General features: G+C 30.2%; 4 protein-coding genes across 15 annotated transcripts in view; 2 read left to right on the top strand and 2 right to left on the bottom strand.

Moving 5' to 3' along the window:
* The window catches only part of Raskol (Ras GTPase-activating protein raskol), a 294,929-nt gene extending 293,617 nt beyond the window's left edge, over positions 1-1,312 (bottom strand). For both annotated transcript variants that reach the window (XM_072887913.1, XM_072887916.1), the window contains exon 1: positions 865-1,312. In XM_072887913.1, coding sequence (XP_072744014.1) covers positions 865-913 — 49 coding nt within the window. In that variant the 5' untranslated portion in view covers positions 914-1,312. The remainder of the gene's footprint in view (positions 1-864) is intronic.
* Positions 1,313-2,741: 1,429 nt separating this feature from the next.
* Rop (Syntaxin-binding protein Rop) lies at positions 2,742-9,850 on the top strand. 2 transcript variants are annotated; one of them, XM_072889181.1, is made up of 11 exons: positions 2,742-2,849; positions 4,727-5,023; positions 6,085-6,188; positions 6,607-6,755; positions 6,856-7,071; positions 7,148-7,246; positions 7,330-7,537; positions 7,607-7,855; positions 7,945-8,132; positions 8,209-8,363; positions 8,451-9,850. In XM_072889181.1, exons 1-11 carry the CDS (start codon positions 2,822-2,824, stop codon positions 8,510-8,512), a joined length of 1,755 nt encoding a protein of 584 aa, XP_072745282.1. In that variant the 5' UTR covers positions 2,742-2,821; the 3' UTR covers positions 8,513-9,850. The 2 variants fall into 2 exon arrangements, with proteins under 2 accessions (XP_072745282.1, XP_072745280.1); XM_072889179.1 differs by lacking the exon at positions 6,085-6,188 and adding an exon at positions 5,670-5,773.
* Positions 9,851-9,979: 129 nt separating this feature from the next.
* Ass (argininosuccinate synthase) lies at positions 9,980-12,879 on the top strand. Its single transcript, XM_072889182.1, has 8 exons — positions 9,980-10,227; positions 10,298-10,366; positions 10,588-10,833; positions 11,575-11,720; positions 11,794-12,058; positions 12,130-12,268; positions 12,398-12,499; positions 12,651-12,879. The coding sequence occupies exons 1-8, from the start codon at positions 10,120-10,122 to the stop codon at positions 12,812-12,814; spliced, it is 1,239 nt and encodes a 412-aa protein (XP_072745283.1). The 5' UTR covers positions 9,980-10,119; the 3' UTR covers positions 12,815-12,879.
* Positions 12,880-15,263: 2,384 nt separating this feature from the next.
* The window catches only part of LOC140664236 (homeotic protein female sterile), a 32,214-nt gene continuing 27,424 nt past the window's right edge, over positions 15,264-20,053 (bottom strand). For all 10 annotated transcript variants that reach the window (XM_072889169.1, XM_072889176.1, XM_072889168.1 and 7 more), the window contains one exon: positions 15,264-19,769. In XM_072889169.1, coding sequence (XP_072745270.1) covers positions 19,704-19,769 — 66 coding nt within the window. In that variant the 3' untranslated portion in view covers positions 15,264-19,703. The remainder of the gene's footprint in view (positions 19,770-20,053) is intronic.

Raw genomic sequence — 20,053 nt, 5'->3', positions numbered from 1 at the left:
TCGAATATATACATACATACATACATACATACATACATATATATTATATATATATATATATATATATATATATATATATATATATGATTTATATCTACATTATATATATGTATATTTATCTACGTTTCTCACAATGCACATATAATATTTCCATTAATAAACACATAATTGAACTAATATATATTTTATATTATTAATTTTTTTTCTCCATTTTCTGAAAGAGCCTTATCAAATTACATAATGGACTTTTAATAATCTTTCGTTTTCTTCTACAGTAAATTAACATTTACCATTGTACAAAATGTGTACAGTCCGTGGAATCAAAATCAGTGGAATAACATTCTCGTTACACTGCACACACTTGTATCTGATTAAATGCAAACAATACAAAAATGAATTGAATTTTTACGTGGATAAGTAATTCATCGCGTTAGTCTCTTTGAAATTCCACATTTTTTATTTAAATTTAATTACTTCTGCGGAGAATAGCGTGAAATTCAAAATCTGCATATTATTAATTAAATTGATATATGTATAATCTAACATAAATTGATATACGATATATATATATATATATATATATATATATATATATATATATATATATATATATATATTCGAAAATGTCAATACACATGTAAAAAAATTATTATTAATAGAATTCGTATTTTTTCATTCAGATTATATTAATTGAAAAATAAATCTACTAGAGCGGCAAAAGAGAATAAGGCAGTTATCAATATTCAGAAACTCAAACCACTAGCAGCCTTTAACCGGCGACCGCTAAACAAAATTCAATTCTGCCGCTGCGATAAATTGTTCTCTGGCATTCATATGTGACATATAAACATCGCGTGTACTCACCGCAAACGTTGAGCCAGCCCTCGACGCGGCAGGGATACTCCAACTTCATCTTCGGATCGCGCGAAATCCAGGTCGCGATGACGGTTTCTCGTCAGCAGGTTGCACTGATTACACAACAAATCTCCTCTTTTTCGTCCGCCGGTTATCACTAAGAAGTCGCGACACACATTCTTCCGCGCGTGCGGAAGACGCGACGCGGGATAACACACACACGTTGTCTCTTTCTCCCCCCCCCTCTCGTTTCACGCGTCCGCGACACGAAACTACAACACGCGGAAGCACGAACGACGACACACAACTCGCGCCGAAATCGGACAGAGTCTCACGTGAGAGAAATGACAGGGGGAGAAACACGCGGATGGTCCGGCAGACAACACACGAAGGGGATAACGCTCACTGAACGCGCGCGCAGACACGCGAGGCGCACGCGACGGCGAACAAATCTCAACTGAGGCGCGAGCGACCGACGCAGCCGGCTTTGCCGCGAGAGAGGCTTCCATCTCTCTCGCTCTTCCTCCCACCCGCGCCTGCCGCTCTCGCTCGCTCCTTTCGCTCTCGTTGTCAGGTGGCCGACCCGCTCTCACTCGTCCCGTCTCGTTACGCGTAATCGCTCGAATATGACCCGCACTTTTATACCGATATCTATAGATTCTCTATAAGAGTGCAATACTCTCACGGTAATTTTGAAAATATATAACTCTGTTCGCAAATGTGTTTTATTATTGTTTAGACAAGGGCCGAGAAGTATAATGAACGAGAGTTATTATGAATGATTTATTTATACGCGACGTATGTCTCGCCATCTCGATACTAAATCCGTTACTATTTTATACGGATGTAAGACTCGAAACTAATAGTTAATGAAATAAATACATGTTCATAATGTTATCGATTAATGAGAAGCAATATATATATATATATATATATATATATATATATATATATATATATATCGAAATATTTTTATATTAGAATGATTGTGGAAAGTAAAGATTTTGAAAGATTTGAAAGAACTCCAATTGCGTTTATATGATTCTAAATGTATGCTTCATGTCTAAACATTCCGAAATTATAAATTTTTAGCGGTAAAAATGTGCAATTTTAAATTGACCAATTATTGCGCGCATGCACTGATAAATTTATCATTAGAGAGGAGCGTCTATCACAGAAATTGCATTCCACTTGTTATTACAAATGCTTCGAAACATTTGATTAATCAAAATAAAAAAGACCTTTCCTTCCAGAAATTTTTTGTTGTGATTAATTAATTGAACGATTTGAAATCTTTTTAACGCCAAGTGGAAGGTACCTTAATCTTGATCCTACACACAATTTCGTAAAAATTAAGGAACCAAAAACTATTGAACACATTTATAAAGCACACTATGAAACAACGAGATGTTTAGATAAATATCATTGAATATTCAGCTACATTCGTCAGAATAAATAGCTTGAAAAATAGAACGACATTATTTAGATTCGGAGCGGATGATCGGCCCGCCATGATATGAAAAAAGACTATTGCAAATAGTAATTCAATTTTAAATCTTTTACCTACTCGTTTCTAGCTAGTGCTCTTAATGATTGAAACATTTTCGTATAATCTCTTCATTACTTTAGTGCTTGATTTATTTACTTTTTTATTTAGAGATGAACTTTTTTGCCAAGATGAGTCAATATATAAGAGTCTACGATCTTTTTAACACACAGGATTTTACATAATTTTAGAAATGTAATTCATATATCAGTCTAAAACGTATATATGGCTCTAAGACGGGCTAAAATTAATTATTTAATTAGAACATACCACTGAAATAATATACGAAGCAAAAGGACGCCGCCGTCACATTGCGCAGGTGCCGATCGAAAGTGGCACTCGGCCAACTTGTCGCACATACGTGCAATTCGGCGACGAGAGCGCCATCTGGTTAGCGGACCGGCAGTCAGTCCTGGCAACATGGCGCTCAAGGCACAAGTCGGTCAAAGTGAGTAGCGTGAAAAAAAGATTAATTTCGTGTGACATTAGGGTCTACTCGTAAATGTCATCGTGCGACATCGTCGAACGGCTCGCGTGGCCCCGCGATCGCACCGATTTCGCGATCTGTCGATCGCCGTCACGTCAACGAAATCCATCTTGAATAGTCGTACGCGCTCCGTTCCCGCCCCCCTTCCCCATGATGATTTCATCGAGGACAGCGAAACGTCAAACACTCGCTCGAGAAACACGTACATACGTTCAATCTTTCATCGCGTTCCACGAAAATTCAGGAGGTCGGGATTCGCGAAACCGATTGCGATTTTCGATGTCACGAATACGAGAAGATGCATTTTCCATCGATCGCGTATCAAGCGTAAACACAGAAAATCACTTTTTCTTTTTTACGACACCTGTTCTTTTAATTCCCGGTATAATTTCCAATTTTAGATTCTGACAATGTGACGGTGATCGACAAATATCACGATAATGTTATAACGAAAAGTAAAAGGTCACTGCGACGTGGGAAACATGATATTTTCACATATAGCAGTTATCTCTGATAAGCCCTTAAATCTCAAGCTCGTCGATATCGCGAGAAATATAGAAAAAAAAGACAGTAATTTTTTGTCAACACAATATGACGTATCGAACAATAAGCTGCGCGTTCAGGCGCACTTTTCTCGCGCAAATAACTGTTGCTCTTTCAAAGTAATTCAATATACGATATCAATATACTTAAAAATATTTTGTCAAAAATGTGTTAATAGAACTAGATATGCATCTTGTTTGCAAAAAATTCATTATGTTGCATTTTCATACATTTACAACATATTTATGTATGCATACATATACGTATAATTATCATTTCCATAACGTAAAAATTTTCAATCTTACGTAAAACGATATATATATATATATAATTATTTATCCAACGATATCTATTCAATAGTCATCGATTATTTCGATAACTAATTAACTATCATTTGATTTTCGTACAAACTTGTTATCAGTTTCCTAAGTTAAATAACTTGAGAGAATAATAAGTCTCTTTCCTTTTCTTACTTTATTAATCGCTCTAAAATTCTTTTTGTTTTTTTATAACGAATTAAAAAAGATTTTTTTGCATCTTGCACGTCTATAAATACATCGAAAGGGATATTGGAAAAAGGGGTCTGCAGCTTCCTTGATACACGCCTGAACGCAGTGACGTCACCTTTCTGTAGGGACGATCAATATATGTACATATAGAGCGTCAAAAGATTTCTTAGCGACTCAATCTGCGTGTCAACATCGTTAATTGTTAATGATTGCACTGTCAATAACTCATGCGAAACTAATTACGTTCCCTCATCAGCGTTGACATTAATTTTCCTTGATCTTGCTTGATTGACAAAGCGAATTCACTATTTCTTTCTATTCTCGATTTTGCAAATAAGGTATAATATTGAAAAAAAGACATTGCAAATTTATTTTTCATTTTTTAAATATTTAATCTCTATGATTACTTGAACAAAAATTTATCTAACAATTAGTAAGTCAATAGAAAGAATTGCAATATTTCTCCACGATTTTTCTTTTAAATATAATATATATTGATTAAGTTCTGACATAGAAACACGCAATATTCGAGTAATTACTTTGGTATTGATCTCTTTTCTCTCATAATATGATATAAATATTACAAATATTACGTTATATTGTCCGCATTTTGTTAGAGATATAAGATTTAAATTTATTAATTAAAATGTTCTAAAAATATCAATTTTCTTATTTGAGATATTATCTTATCTTCGATTATGAATATATTGAACTGTCAGCTTACTATTCTCGAAGAGGGTTTGTCATTCTGATTGAATATCTAATTAAAATTCTCTCAAATTGCAGAGATTATGAATGAGGTGATCAAGCAGAAGAAGAAGACAACAGGTGGGGTAGAATGGCGGATCTTGGTGGTGGATCAGCTTGCCATGAGGATGGTGTCCGCGTGCTGCAAGATGCACGATATCAGCGCTCAGGGTATCACTCTGGTAGAGGATATCAATAAGAAACGCGAACCTCTGCCAACGATGGAGGCCATTTACCTCATCACACCCTGTAATTCATCAGTGCAGAAATTGATCGACGACTTTAGTAATCCGACAAGAACCACCTACAAGGTCGCCCACGTATACTTTACGGAAGGTATCGGGTCGCAGTTGTATTCCTCATTCTAATGAATATTCCTTCTCCTCCAATGACGAATCCGAACGTTCCAATGTTTCTTCTTCAGTAAACTTTGCGCGATTTCGGAAAATATTTCTCGAAATAGGAAATGCAAAAATAACTTGCGAAAAAAATATAGATATGTTTATTTAGAAACAATGCTTTCTTGGCGAATTTTATATTTTTATTTGTACGTTTGTATTTGTCTTAATTTTGGAATTTGCAGTGTACGGTTTATCTTAGTAATCGAGTCTAGAATTTTATTTTTTGATTAATATTCATTCAAACATAATATTTTTTTACGTAAGATATTAATTTGCTAAATTATATTAAATATTGAATTTTAAATATGACTATAATTAAGCATCCGCCTAAACTTTTTACAAAACTTATTATTTGAAATTCATCGAATAAAATATATCTTACGGATTCCCACAGAAAATCTCCAGGCTAATATAACCGATCATTTAAATTCAACGTAACGATATGGGTTTATTGATACACTCGTTGAACAAATTAATAAAAATTGACTGTTTCGTGAAGAATATAATTATACAAGATTAAACGGTTCGATTTGTCAATTTTCCGTGGGGTGATTCGACATACTCAGTATATTTCTTTACAGCATGCCCTGACGAGTTGTTCAAAGAATTGTGTCATTCGCTGGTAGCTAAGCACATAAAGACACTAAAAGAGATCAACATCGCTTTCATACCATACGAAGAACAGGTAAAGCAATGAAAACTGACAAGGAAAATGTTTGAGCGTTTTGTCCTTCGTGGTGATGGGCATATACACACACATCCATATACACACAAACATATAACAATACAATTATTTATCACATTAACGCGACGATCTATGTTCACTTTTCGGTGTCTAATCACGTAAATTTATTCACGCGAATTTCTCGGATATCAATCGGAATGATATGAATACAATATCCTTATCCGACCTGTCCAGTCCAGCCTTTCATATGTAATTCACGAACAAGCACATACTAATAATCAGAATGCATTCATGCTTGCACTTGATGCCAGTATGCCCGGAGGAGCTGTTCAATGAAATCTGCAAGTCTCTCGCCGCTAAAAAGGTCAAAACCCTCAAAGAGATCAACATCGCATTCCTGCCGTACGAATCGCAGGTGACGATTAAGCAGACGAAATTAGTAGACGCTATAGTTGTAGCACTAGAACGCGAAAACTTGCCTTCACAATCTTCAAGAGCTTCATTCACAAGCTTATAGATTTCTCTGCTTTTCCGGATCGTCGAGATTTACCTTTTGATTGCAAAAGGCTAGGCGATAGACTTCCTGTCGAAGAAAGAGCTTCTCATCGTTTCTTCTTTCGACTCGAAAGTTTTGATATGTTATGCGTACATGCTTGTAATGTGATTACTAATCGAATTGTTCCTATAATTCAGTCTTGTTACTTTCAGAAGTTTTTAATTGCTTTTAAAAAGGCTTGCTTATTTATTTTGTTTTTAAATATAAAACTTTGTGTAATTAGATTCGCATTGTATTGACGAGAGAATATTGCAAAACTGAATCTGCCTTAATTTAGGTCTTTTCATTGGACTCTCGCGAAACGTTTGCTTGCTTTTACAATCCCTCTTTCTTCAATCTAAGACCGGCTAATATGGAGCGTATCGCCGAACAAATCGCAACACTCTGCGCCACTCTTGGGGAATATCCATCGGTCAGATATCGCAGGTGATTCCAATCTTCTAATACGATTTGAAAATAGAGACTTTATATCAAATAATTTATATAAATAGACTCTTTAATAATATTAAATAAATATGTGTTGCAGTGATTTCGATCGCAATGTTGAACTCGCTCAATTGGTGCAGCAAAAGCTAGACGCATACAAAGCTGATGAACCGACAATGGGAGAAGGGCCTGAAAAAGCACGTTCTCAACTATTGATCCTAGATAGAGGATTTGATTGCGTTTCACCACTATTACATGAGCTTACATTGCAAGCCATGGCATATGATTTGTTGGATATTGACAATGACGTTTACAGGCAAGTAAAATCTCAATTTTTGTAATCAATTTAAAGCGTGACACTCCTTTAAAACCATATATATAATGCGAAATAGGTTTGAGGCAACAGCAGGTCAGGAGAAAGAAGTATTGTTGGATGAAAATGACGACTTGTGGGTGGAACTCAGGCACCAACATATCGCTGTAGTGTCTCAGTACGTATAAAAATATAAGTCCAAATTTTTAGAAAGATTAATAACTCTAAAAGAGGATTGTAATAATAAAACTTGTTTTTCAGGAACGTGACTAAAAATTTGAAAAAGTTTACAGAATCAAAAAGAATGCCGCAGGGTGATAAGCAGAGTATGCGTGACCTATCGCAGATGATCAAAAAGATGCCGCAATATCAAAAGGAATTAAGCAAATACGCCACGCATTTGCAATTGGCCGAAGACTGCATGAAGCGTTATCAAGGAAACGTTGATAAGCTTTGTAAAGTCGAACAAGTATGTAATCGTTACTCCATAATTCATTAAATAAATGATAATCTTTTAATTACATATCGTTCAATCTAGGACTTAGCCATGGGTACCGATGCAGAAGGTGAACGCATTAAAGATCATATGCGAAATATCACACCAATTTTACTTGATCAGACTGTGAATCATTTGGACAAGTTGCGCATCATAGCTTTATATGTCATTAGTAAAAATGGCATCACCGATGAGAATCTTAATCGTTTGGTTCATCATGCCCAAGTATCCGTTGATGATAAACAGACTATCGTGAATATAGCAAATCTCGGCATCAATGTTGTTGTAGATGTAAGCTAAAGAATTTATAAATTAAGTTTCATATGTTAACAAATTTTTAGTAATCCTTTAAACTTTTTACTATTATTTTATATTTACAGAGTAATCGTAAAAAGTTATACACGGTACCACGTAAAGAAAGAATCACGGAACAAACATACCAAATGAGTCGTTGGACTCCAATCATTAAGGATGTCATGGAAGATTCCATCGAGGATAAACTTGATTCTAAACATTTTCCGTTTCTTGCCGGACGTGCAGCTAGTTCAGGATATCATGCACCAACTAGGTATATTATAATACTATTTTTTTTATTTATTAAAATTATTATTTTGCTCCTCAAACATTAATATAAATTTATGTAGCGCGCGATATGGACACTGGCACAAAGACAAAGGTCAGCAGACCATCAAAAATGTTCCCCGTTTAATCGTTTTCATAGTTGGTGGAGTATGTTTCTCTGAAATACGATGTGCGTATGAAGTCACAAATGCATTGAAAAATTGGGAAGTTATAATCGGTAAGGAATATTTGGATATGCAATTTATATCAATTAGAAATTAACAAATATTTAGCAATTAAGAATTATTTACATTTTTTGTTGCAGGCTCATCCCATATAATTACACCAAAGTCATTCTTGAATGATTTGAGTAAACTGCACGTCTAAATTATCAAGTTTCTAAAAGAAGATATGACCACACATTCCTAATCTGCCATTAATTTCGACTCCATCAGTAATAGCCAGCTATGAAGTCATCAATGATCTCTTAAATACGAAATTAGGACGCAATGTAACTAAATAACGAACAGAGAGTCAATTCTTTAAGGGAGAGAGCAAAACTCATTCCGAAAACATCGAGCGTATGCAAGTATTTCTATAATATAGTTGTCACAGTTGAGTAATATATAAAAGTATTCGTGCATTCGTCAAGCACGAAGAATCTTGATCGATCAGATAAGTTATCTAGAATCAAGTGCCTGCGCGAATACATAGTCACCAGAGATCGTATGAGACACGTTGGCAATACTGATGTAGATCACACCAAGATGGTATTAGGCAATCGAGCCTTTAGCAAAGCTTTAGAAATGTATTCATATGCATTATATCACTCTTTACCGATAATAAGGAAAGACATTTGTGAAGATATATGTGTATCGTAGAGAAGGATCGTGATATTCCTGTACATTTTTCATTATTATTAGTATTTTGTGTTAACTTCCGCTCGTTGAAACATAATGACATCTAAGAATTGAGATCTAATAATGTAGATCGTCTTTGTTAATATACCTTTGCTGTACGTTTAGAAAAATCATAATTTTCTTATAATAGAAAAATATCTCAAATTTAAATGTTACATTCGCTTTATTCTCTTCAACTCTAGTATCAGTATGATAATAAGATTATTTATCTGATATTATTATTTCTTGAATCTAATTAATGGTACTGAATGTAAAATAAAATCTCTATATGTGTACGCATTTAATACTTATACTTCCTTTGTTAACTTATTTATTTGTAATATTCTTTACATTAATAATTTTATTTAATACTCAAATTTTCGAGTTATCCAATTGTCAGTTCAGATGCTATTATACATTCAATGTAATTGATAAGTATATATAATAGTTTCAATATATAATAATATTCAGCACTTTCTTTGACAAAATTGACTATTGAATGTAATACAGATGCAGTTATAATACTGTAATAATATGTACGTATGTATCGTAAGATTTATTGCAATATCGAACCACAATCCTTTCGCGATTGTGGTAAAGAAGCGCTTTCGATGAGAAGCTTGCGCCTGTCGATGAATAATAGTAGTAATAATCGTTAATGTAATGTCAATAAATGTTGCAATCTATTAGCGAAGAGATTATTACAAAGTTAAATGATATTTATAAAGTATATCCTGTTGTGTTATACATATATATGTATATATATGTATGTAGATTATAGATTGAACAAAATGTTCTGCTTATAAAGGCCTCACAATGCGCTCTATTTGTCTCTTTAATTATCACTTTACCACATGTATCTGCACTGAACACAGAATTGCTTGGATAATAGCTTATTTAAGAATATTTACATACACCGATTTACAATCTCGGGTTATCAGTAATGCAAGGTCAAAACAACTTGAAGTCTAAGATTAATAAAGTTATAATGAAATGGACTTTAACAGTTAACTGTTCTGTTTCAACAGCTGTACTTTATTCTTAGCTTAGTACTGTTGTTTTTTCATTTTTATTTAAAATATAAAGCTGTGAAAGATGACAGATTTGAAGAAAAAAGTGATTCTAGCATATAGCGGTGGTCTGGACACCTCCTGCATATTGTTTTGGTTGAGAGAGAAAGGATTTCAAGTTATCGCTTACGTGGTAAACATTTTTGTAATTATATGTAATTTCTTCCTAAAATAAGTAGATATTTGATTATATATTTGATTAGGCGAACATTGGACAAGACGAAGATTTTGATGCAGTTAGAGAGAAGGCATTGAAAATTGGTGCCACTAAGGTAAAATATTTCTTTTTATTTTTAACATGTTGGTTTTCAAATGCTGATTAAAAAATAAAATAGTGAAAATTTTATAATATAAATTGTTAATACTAATAATTATTAATAACATATTGATTGTAATTAATAATAATTGTTCAATATATTTATATATAAAAAGGTAAATAATTCAGGTCCCTCCTTGAAAAATTTGCATAACGATAAATTTAATTGTTCGTAAGGTTGTAGTAGACGATCTTAAAGAAGTATTTGTAACTTCTTATGTATGGCCTGCCGTGGCTTGTGGCTTGCTCTACGAGGGAAGATACCTTCTAGGCACTTCCATAGCACGACCGTGCATCAGTCAGGGTTTGATCAAACTTGCAAGAGCTGAAGATGCCAATATCATAGCGCATGGAGCAACCGGGAAAGGAAATGATCAAGTTCGCTTCGAATTGAGCTGCTACAGTCTTTGCCCTGAAATCACGGTACATTTTATATTTACTTCGCCAACAATTATTTGACGAGCAACACAAATTTAAAAATGGGGATAAAAATGGGTCAAGTATTAATCGCAGATTAAAATGCATATATGCATATATATATATATATAACAACCTTTAATTCATCTATATATCAATTATTGATTTATAAAAAAAAATAAAATTCCTCAGGCATTTCCATCTCTACTTCGAGATTTTTTTCAAGATGCTAAACAAAAACAATTAAACATGACAAACAGTAAGGATCATCCCGTAAAAATCGCTTATAATATTAAATAACAGACGAGTTTATCGCTACATAAATGTCACAAAAATAATAAAAATTATAATTCTAATAAATAATAATAAATAAAAATATAATAATTAATAATAAAAGTTATAGTAATTATAATAAAAAGATTTTATTATTTATTTTATATAACTGTCATGTTTAATTGCTTTTGTTTAGCTTCGAAAAAAATGCCAAAGCAGGGATCGAAACATCTGCAGAATTTATTTTATTTTATAAATCAATTAATTGATGTAGTGTTAAAGCTTGTTACTAATATATGCACATGCACTTTAATCTGCGATTGGTTCATACATTGGCCTTTTTTATTATTATCATTAAACCGTGCTTTTAAATTTTAACAAATTTGAAAAATATATATCGATTAATTCAAGAAGATTTTTTTATAAGAATATAATGTTAATCTAGTTAATCATAAAAAATATATATGAATATAGATTTTAGCTCCATGGAGGGAACGCGAGTTTTACACGAGATTTCAAGGAAGATCAGACTTATTGGAATACGCGCGACAAAATGGAATACCGATATCAGCAACGCCGAAGGAACCATGGAGCACTGATGCTAATCTCGTGCACATAAGGTATATAATGTAAATATATTTTTTAATATTTAATAATAGATTGATATTAATCTTATCTTTTATATTTGCATAGTTACGAATCAGGAGTGTTGGAAAATCCTGCCACTCCAGCACCGAAAGGACTTTACAAAATGACCGTTGATCCGAGAAATTCCCATTTAGATGCGGAGGAGATCGAGATTAGTTTTGCGAAAGGATATCCCATCAATGTGAAAAGTCTAAAAGATAGAAAAATATACGACACGCCTCTAGCGATACTCGAGTATCTTAATAAGATCGGAGGTGCACATGGTATTGGGAGGATAGACATCGTGGAAAATCGCTACATTGGATTAAAGGTACGATTATGATAAAATATGAATTGTGAGTATATAAAAAAAACAAATACGTTTTTATTTAAATGTTTTAGTCTCGTGGAATTTACGAGTCACCGAGTGTCAAAATCTTACATATCGCGCATCAAGACTTGGAAATATTCAACTTGGACCGTGAAGTTCTACGAGTCAAATCGTATCTGGCGGATAAGATGTCAGATTATGTTTATAATGGTATTTTTAAATATACGTATATAAAAAATATAATATTCTATAATATAATATAATATTTCAAATATATAAAAAAAAATAATAATTATTTACTCTGAGCTAAATTATTTTAAAAACGCTTATCTTATACAGGTTTCTGGTTTTCGCCTGAATGCGATTTTGTACGAGAAAGCATCCAACATTCCCAAAAATATGTAGATGGTGTAGTGAAACTACAATTGTACAAAGGAAATGGTTGGTATAAGAATAATCATGATTTGCATTAAATTAATTTGAAATCATAAAACTTCAAGCAGTCTATATATGGACGCAATCACGTGGATTTAATTCACAGTATCAATAAAAGATAATTATATATTATTCTTTTTTTCTATTATATATACAGTTATGCCGATCGGTAGATCGAGTAAAATCTCGTTGTACAACGAGAATCTAGTTTCAATGGACGTGCAAGGTGATTTCGAGCCCGCGGATGCTACTGGATTTATTCGCATGCAAGCTCTACGACTACGGGAATTTCATCGTTTCAATAAACAACACAATATCTGACAGCATCAAGAATTTATTGCAAGTTTTATATGTATCTCAATAAAAGGTATTTTTAACTCTCTAAATATTATTTTATTATTTTATAAACATCTGCGCGTGTTTTTAAAACATAATTCGTTATTTTCGACAACTCTCCCTCTCTTTTCAAACGACTTAAAAGGTGTATATATAACATGCGTAGTGAGAAGAATATATTTCGTCATATGTATATGGCTAAACGTAATGGACAAACTAGCTCTAGACACAATTCATTTTGAAAGAAATTCGATTATGCGCTCTACGGATCTCTTACGCATGCGGTGATCGTGGGAGGGAGGTGAGGTTTCGCAATAAAATACTACCACTACATTTTTGCTTTCATATTTTAGTTATTAATAATTAAATCTTAAGATTGTTAGAGCATATATACTTGTAAGGGCTATAATATATGTGCTTATAATATACTTTTGAGGATATATTAATAGTATACATATAGTAATTTTTTTTTTTCGTATTTGCACTCTACTTCGACTTCGCAACTTAAGGAAAAACTGTCAAATACGAAATCATGCGACAGTTGCTTCTTTAGCCGCGGTTTTCTATACAGGTCTCTTATTTGCGTTCTGTTCTCACACTCTCTGTTTGTAAATATTATATAACATGCAAAATTACACAAACTAGGAAAGGTAATTTCTCTATGCATGTACAATGAGTAGTCTGTCTCTTGTATTCACAATTTAATATTAGCTTAAATATCGTAATAAACAATTTAATATTAGCTTAAATATCGTAATAAACGTTTTTTTATTTCTGTTGATTAATAACAATATAGATTTAATCTATATATGTATATGTATATATATGTGTGTGTGTGTGTGTATGTGTGTGCGTATGTGTACACACAAATACACGCATATATATAATTCAGATTCTGTTAAATAAATTTCAATATGCATATATAAAACATTTTACGCAAGAAGAATACACTTTATTTAAAAAAAAAGGAAGATATATCCTTTGATGGACACATCTTCTATCGCTTTTCGTTTCTTAGAATACATTCTGTGTGTTTCACGATATATATATATATATATATATATATATATATATATATATATATATATACACATATATATATGTATTTTATAGATTGATGTTGTTAAATAAGATTTTTATACATGCGTACAACAAATAATCAAATAATAATATCGCATGCATTCTCAGTTATAAATAAAAATGGAATTAAAAAAAATTATCTTTAATACTTATACATAAATTAAAAAATAAAATCCCTGAATCATAAAAAAAAAAACTCAAAACTCTAAAGCTTTATATATTGTGGGAATTTTTTATTAACATCTCATTAACAAATTGTATTATAAGATTATATAATGGAAAAATCAAAACTCATTGCAACGCTTTTTTATGAATCAGTTTTTTTAATTCGATTTTTATTTATAAAAAATTATATTTAACATAAATATACGAAAGTAAATTTACGAAGCTGCCGTCGTTAGTGTAACGAAGAAAACGGAGATACATGAACGCAACGCTCAATAAACAATTACTCCGTTCGTCTCTCTCGCTCTCCTTTTCTCTTATTTAACAACATCAAGCATCTTTTTATTTTAGCCATTTATTTTCTCTCATCTGGTAATTATTTATGTACAACCTGTTTAATGTTCACTATCGTTAGTCATAGTAAGTCTGCTAAAATGTATGTGCCATTGGAGATGATGTGCGCCCGTGGAAACTTATATAAAAAATTACTTTTTGATACAGTTGAGTGATTTTGGTGTTGCTTAGAGAAATATGTATGTATACTCGTTACACTAAAACTTATGTTGAGATCTAGCCGGGTTATACAATTTATCTATCCGTCTTCTTTAACGATTATAAACCTTATCACATATATAAAGGTTATATATTTTATGTATATATATTGGTACTTAATATATATATTTATACATATTCTATATATTCGGTATGTAACATACTACCAATGATTTCTCCTTGTATGTACAATTACAAATCACATATTATACAATCTTAATATCTATTACATACATTCTCTCTCTATTACATACAAACTATCTCTTTTTTGTATCATGCATTCAGTTTTTCTTCTTCCTTATTATTATATAATTAGGATTCATATATCCGGCCAGCACGTGTGAGCACATTATCGTGTGAACATTTATGATTTCCAATAACTTTTATCATATGGAGAAAAAAATACATAATTGGTCAATATAAATGTGTATTCTGCAAATTAAAATAATTTATTAACTTGATACACTTTGAAGAGAGATATGGAACTTCGTTTATTTTGTATTTTTTAGATTTTTTTAGATTTTGTCAATGATATGATGAATTTTAACATTACATACAAAACATTTTATGCAAAAAGAATATGTTTTTTTTTTCCAAAAGGGTATCATTGATGGACATATTTTTCCATCACTTTACGTTTCTTATTATTTATTCTGTTTCTGAAAGTTTCACGATGTTCTAGAAATAAGCACTAAGAAAAACAAATAATAAAACTTTCGAAGTTCAAGAGATATGTACGTCATTCATAGTACTTGTTTGCATTCGATTCATATTCAATCCTATTCACTTTCATAATGTTATAATATTATATTCATAATTTATGTAAATGATAAATAAAAGAAATTTCAATTTGATTTCGCGTTAACTATTCGCTTGCTCAATGTATATCTATTTTAATGCATATAATTATTTATTTGTAATTAAACGATAAAATTTTCTTTAAACAATTAGTACACAGATTATATAATTCGTTTTAATATATCATAAATGAAAAACAATTTATGACAGATTTATTTTCCTTAAGTATATGAAAAATTCCATATTTGCTTAATCTCTCAATAAGAATTATAATAACGCTTTAATATTTTTTAATTGCTTTTGTCGATAGTTTTAATTTAATCCTTCTAGCATGTTGGATACTAATATGACATTATAATCTGCTATTAACAAAACCGTTGATAGTTTCATTAAAATTAAAGATTTTTACATCTTTTTACATCTAAATAATCGAAGCTTTCGAAATGAAACGGCATGTCATGTATTTTTCTGTTGTTAATAATTAAACGATTTAGACAAAATGATGAATGGAAAGAACACAATTGATATATCAATTTTTATATATCATTAAATGATTAATCGTGTATTTTTTTTAAATTAAATGCTATAGAAAACGATGATTGGAAAGAAGAACACAATTGATATATCAATTTTTATATATCGTTAAATGATTAATTTTGCATCAAGGAACTCTTACTACATTTAAGTGCATACATCAACAATAATATACTGATGACTAAATCACCATACTAAATGGCGCAAACATAATTATTACCGTATAAATATGTCCATCACTGATGGATATCCTGTTTTTTAATATGTTTCTTATGCCTAAAATATTTTGTATGTAATATTGAAATTCATTATCAGAATCTGAAAAATACAAAAGAATGAGTTTTTATCCTTTTTTCATCCTTCCAAAGTGTTTTGATTTTGTTTAATGCAAAAACTTCGATCATTTAGATAAAAGGATCTTTGATTTTAATGATATTATTAACAGTTTTGTTAATAGCAGACACATAAAAATATCATTTTAGCGTCCAACATATTAGAAGAATTAAATCGACAGAAGCAAAAACTTACTGTAACAATTAAAAAATATTAAGCATCATTTATATATTAATTATAAATAAATAATTAAAATATGCATTAAAATAGATATACATTGAGCACAAATGAACAAGTAACGCAAAATCAAATAAGAATTTTTTTTTTTATTTACAATCCGATAAGCGAAGCGGATTTAATGTGAATTAACTATGCTAACAAATATTATGAATAGCATGCAAATCTTAATAACAAAAATTTTACATTGATTGCCCCGTTTACTTAATACATTTTCTGCCTCTAAGTATCGTGACATCATTTATATAAAAATTGACAGATATGCCGATTGTGTTCTTCATTCTACACACAAAACATCGTTTTGTTCTTTTTTTACTTAATTTATAAAAAAGAAAAATGTATAATCAGAAATGATGACGTGCCATTTCTTTCCTTCGAAAACTTCGATTGTCTAGATGTAAAGAAATTTTTCGGTTTTAATATAATTTGTCAAGTTTAATTTAATTTATTAAAAAAGAAATATATTTATTCTATCAATAATATGGTGTAGATAATAGTATGGTATAGAATAGAAAAAATTTTAGATATAAATAAAAAAATTGAGGAACTTGTGTATGTGAATAATCTTTAAAATATCTAAGTTTTATGTATCCTGATTGAAAATTATATCCTGAACAATCGAGGAAAGGATGACATAATTAACAATTAAAAATAGAACAAAATACACGAATTAAGTGAATTAAGAAAACATTTTACCAATAAAAGAAAAAGTAAAAAAAAATTTGAAATAGATCCATAAATTTTTCACGTTTTTACTTAATTTTTAGAACACAAATAACTAACTTGCTTAACAGAGTCTGAATTTCCAAGATTTCTAGAAGTTTGTAAAAAATAAAATTATATTTACAAATAATTTTAAACAAATCAATAATGCTCGGCAAATGCCATCCTGAGGCATAGACATCAAATAGTTCATAAAAAAAAAAACTAAAACAAAAAATTTCTTGGAACAATGTTTTTAAATATTTTACTTATCCTTTTCAATATTAATAAGGATAAACTCTGTTCTCTTTCTGTTGATTGACACTAATTTTAAAGCTTTTATTAAAAATAGATTTCAAACATTAAAAGTAAATTTCACTGCAATTTTCTAGAAGTTTTACATTATTTTTAAATAAATTTTTTAATTAAAATTCCATATTCTGATATAACAAAAAAAATAACAAAAGTCACCTTTGAATATTCATACTTCTTCTTTGCCTACATTATGTGCATCAAAGATTAATTTATATAAAAAAAAGATATTGTATATCGTATTAATATGGAATGGCCACTTTCAAAAATGTTTAATTAAATATTTATTTCGAAAAAAATTATAATTATTATATTCTCAGGAGAGCATTAGTTATGTTATTAGTGATGCGAGCACTAATTTCATGAGGATGCAAGTTAACTTATTTAATTAAATTATTCCTTTATATATGCAATTCTATTTTTTAGAAGTGTCTAGAAAAATTGTCATATATATGTAGCAACATTTGTGTTGGTCATTATGGTGACATAATTTTTTGAAGTAATCCAAAAATGTTATCTCAAAAGATTAAAGATTTTAAATAAAATGATTACATGACACATATTATAAAAATTTATTAGTTTGAATTGATCAGATGGAAGAATGAAAATGAAAAATTTCGAATTTAAACTTTTTTAAGAAAGTTAGTTTCTCATGCTCTCTATCCAAAGATTAAGTAAAAAATCATGAAACTAAACATAATTCAGTATGCTCAATAAAATCTTTTTCATAATCAAAGTTCATTCAATTCAGTATTTTGTTTGGGCGGCTTTTAATCAATCCTTGTCTGATTATTCAGCGTATAACTTTCCTCTGTTCGATCATGATAAAATGATATATATTTCCTCAATTTTTTATTTACATTTTTCTAATTCAATACCATATTAACGATAAAATAAATACATTTCTTTTCTAATAAAATTTATTATTCACAATTTGATATCAGTATCGCGATATCATTTTCGCTTAAATATACTAAGGATTAGATATAATATACCTGATCTAGTGGTTGGTAGGATCGAAATTACTTCAACTCTAGAACCATCTTATTATTTGTAATAATTGACAATTGTTCTAAAATGAATTAATGTATAGCTTTAAATCTGACCAGTTTACTCGCAATGTGACTTCTGGATATATCAATCAAGATATTATACATTGTTAATATAATATTTTGATTGAGCAATTAATTAATAAAAGAGCCATAATTTTTATTAAATTCATCAAGACAAGGACATATTATGTAATGCGATAATAAATACGATTATATAACTTGTAGTATAATCTAAAACTTGCAAAAACAAAATTGCAATGCCGAATTGTAAAAATAAATTTTATTGCATTTATTCGATAGTATAGTATCCAATTGAAAAAAAATTAAAATTTTAAAATGTAAATAAATGTAATATTTACGTAATTATATATGTAATATGTAATTTACGAATCTGGTAAATGTAATCATGGCTATTTATCTGTGACTTTTATTAATCAATTGCATACATATTTTATTGGCAACAAGCTGTACTATAATAATCCTACCAACGATTAATGACTGAATGTGGAAAAATATAAAACTTAACTAAATGTACACAACTCTCTTTCCCCCGCGCCTACATTCAATCTAATTTCATACATTCAATACACATACAAACCTCTTATTCACATAATATATCCTGGTTTGTTTTCAAATTTACATAAAGTACAAACTTATGAAAACCGGAAAAATGTAACACAATAGCTAGTATAGTATTTTCGAAGTATCTTATAACTATTTGTCTAATTACATTGTCATACACTTCGTGTGTATGTGTGTGTCCATCGATTTAATGATAACACAATTTGTTACAGTTTATCATTCTAATAATAAACTGTTCATCCTATTGTTCGAGTCTTCAGACAATCAAAAGTCCAATTAAGAGGGGTTTTATCTGTTGGAATGTCCCAACATTTCAACTACACCACCACTATAGTAATTAGCACAAAAATGTCTGTGTCGTTATCATTCATGTAAGGTCATTAATCAGCAAAATATTGCTTATTAATTAACGTTACACATTCTCCTATTTTTAGATTCCTCCTATGTTATATAGAAAACGTCAAGTATATATTCATAATCCGTCCAAATTTCAGTGCGTTTATTATGAACAACATTACATAGTAACATTATAAAGATTCCTCAAACGCAGCCATCAAATCACTTTGCATGTTCATGTCAATTTGGCCAGCCATCTGAAAAGATAAATATAACTATTTTTCGCGAATGCCTTTGCTTTTGAATGAAAATAATCTAGATATAGCTATTTAGAATAGCCAACTTTACTTCAAATTATTACAAATTTCAAATTATCCAAATTGCAATAATTGATAATGAATTAACATATTAACATTATGCTAAGTTCTGAATGATAACTTTTATAATGTAAACTGTTATAAAAATTTTAAATTCTATAATACAATATATTTATAATACAACTTTTTTAAACTTTATAATATAATGTAAACTTTACAACTTT

This window comes from Anoplolepis gracilipes, chromosome 3 (assembly GCF_047496725.1).
Source record: "Anoplolepis gracilipes chromosome 3, ASM4749672v1, whole genome shotgun sequence".
Lineage (NCBI taxonomy): Eukaryota > Metazoa > Arthropoda > Insecta > Hymenoptera > Formicidae > Anoplolepis > Anoplolepis gracilipes.
This window is presented reverse-complemented; position numbering and strand designations above follow the sequence as displayed.

Excerpts from the sequence above, each read along its gene's own strand:
- Rop (XM_072889181.1), top strand. The coding sequence starts at position 2,822 with ATGGCGCTCAAGGCACAAGTCGGTCAAA. Across the intron at positions 6,756-6,855 it reads CCATCGGTCAGATATCGCAG|TGATTTCGATCGCAATGTTG; the intron begins GTGATTCCAATC and ends TATGTGTTGCAG. Across the intron at positions 7,538-7,606 it reads AGCTTTGTAAAGTCGAACAA|GACTTAGCCATGGGTACCGA; the intron begins GTATGTAATCGT and ends CGTTCAATCTAG.
- Ass (XM_072889182.1), top strand. The coding sequence starts at position 10,120 with ATGACAGATTTGAAGAAAAAAGTGATTCTAGCATATAGCGGTGGTCTG. Across the intron at positions 12,059-12,129 it reads ATCGCTACATTGGATTAAAG|TCTCGTGGAATTTACGAGTC; the intron begins GTACGATTATGA and ends TAAATGTTTTAG. Across the intron at positions 12,500-12,650 it reads ACAATTGTACAAAGGAAATG|TTATGCCGATCGGTAGATCG; the intron begins GTTGGTATAAGA and ends TTATATATACAG.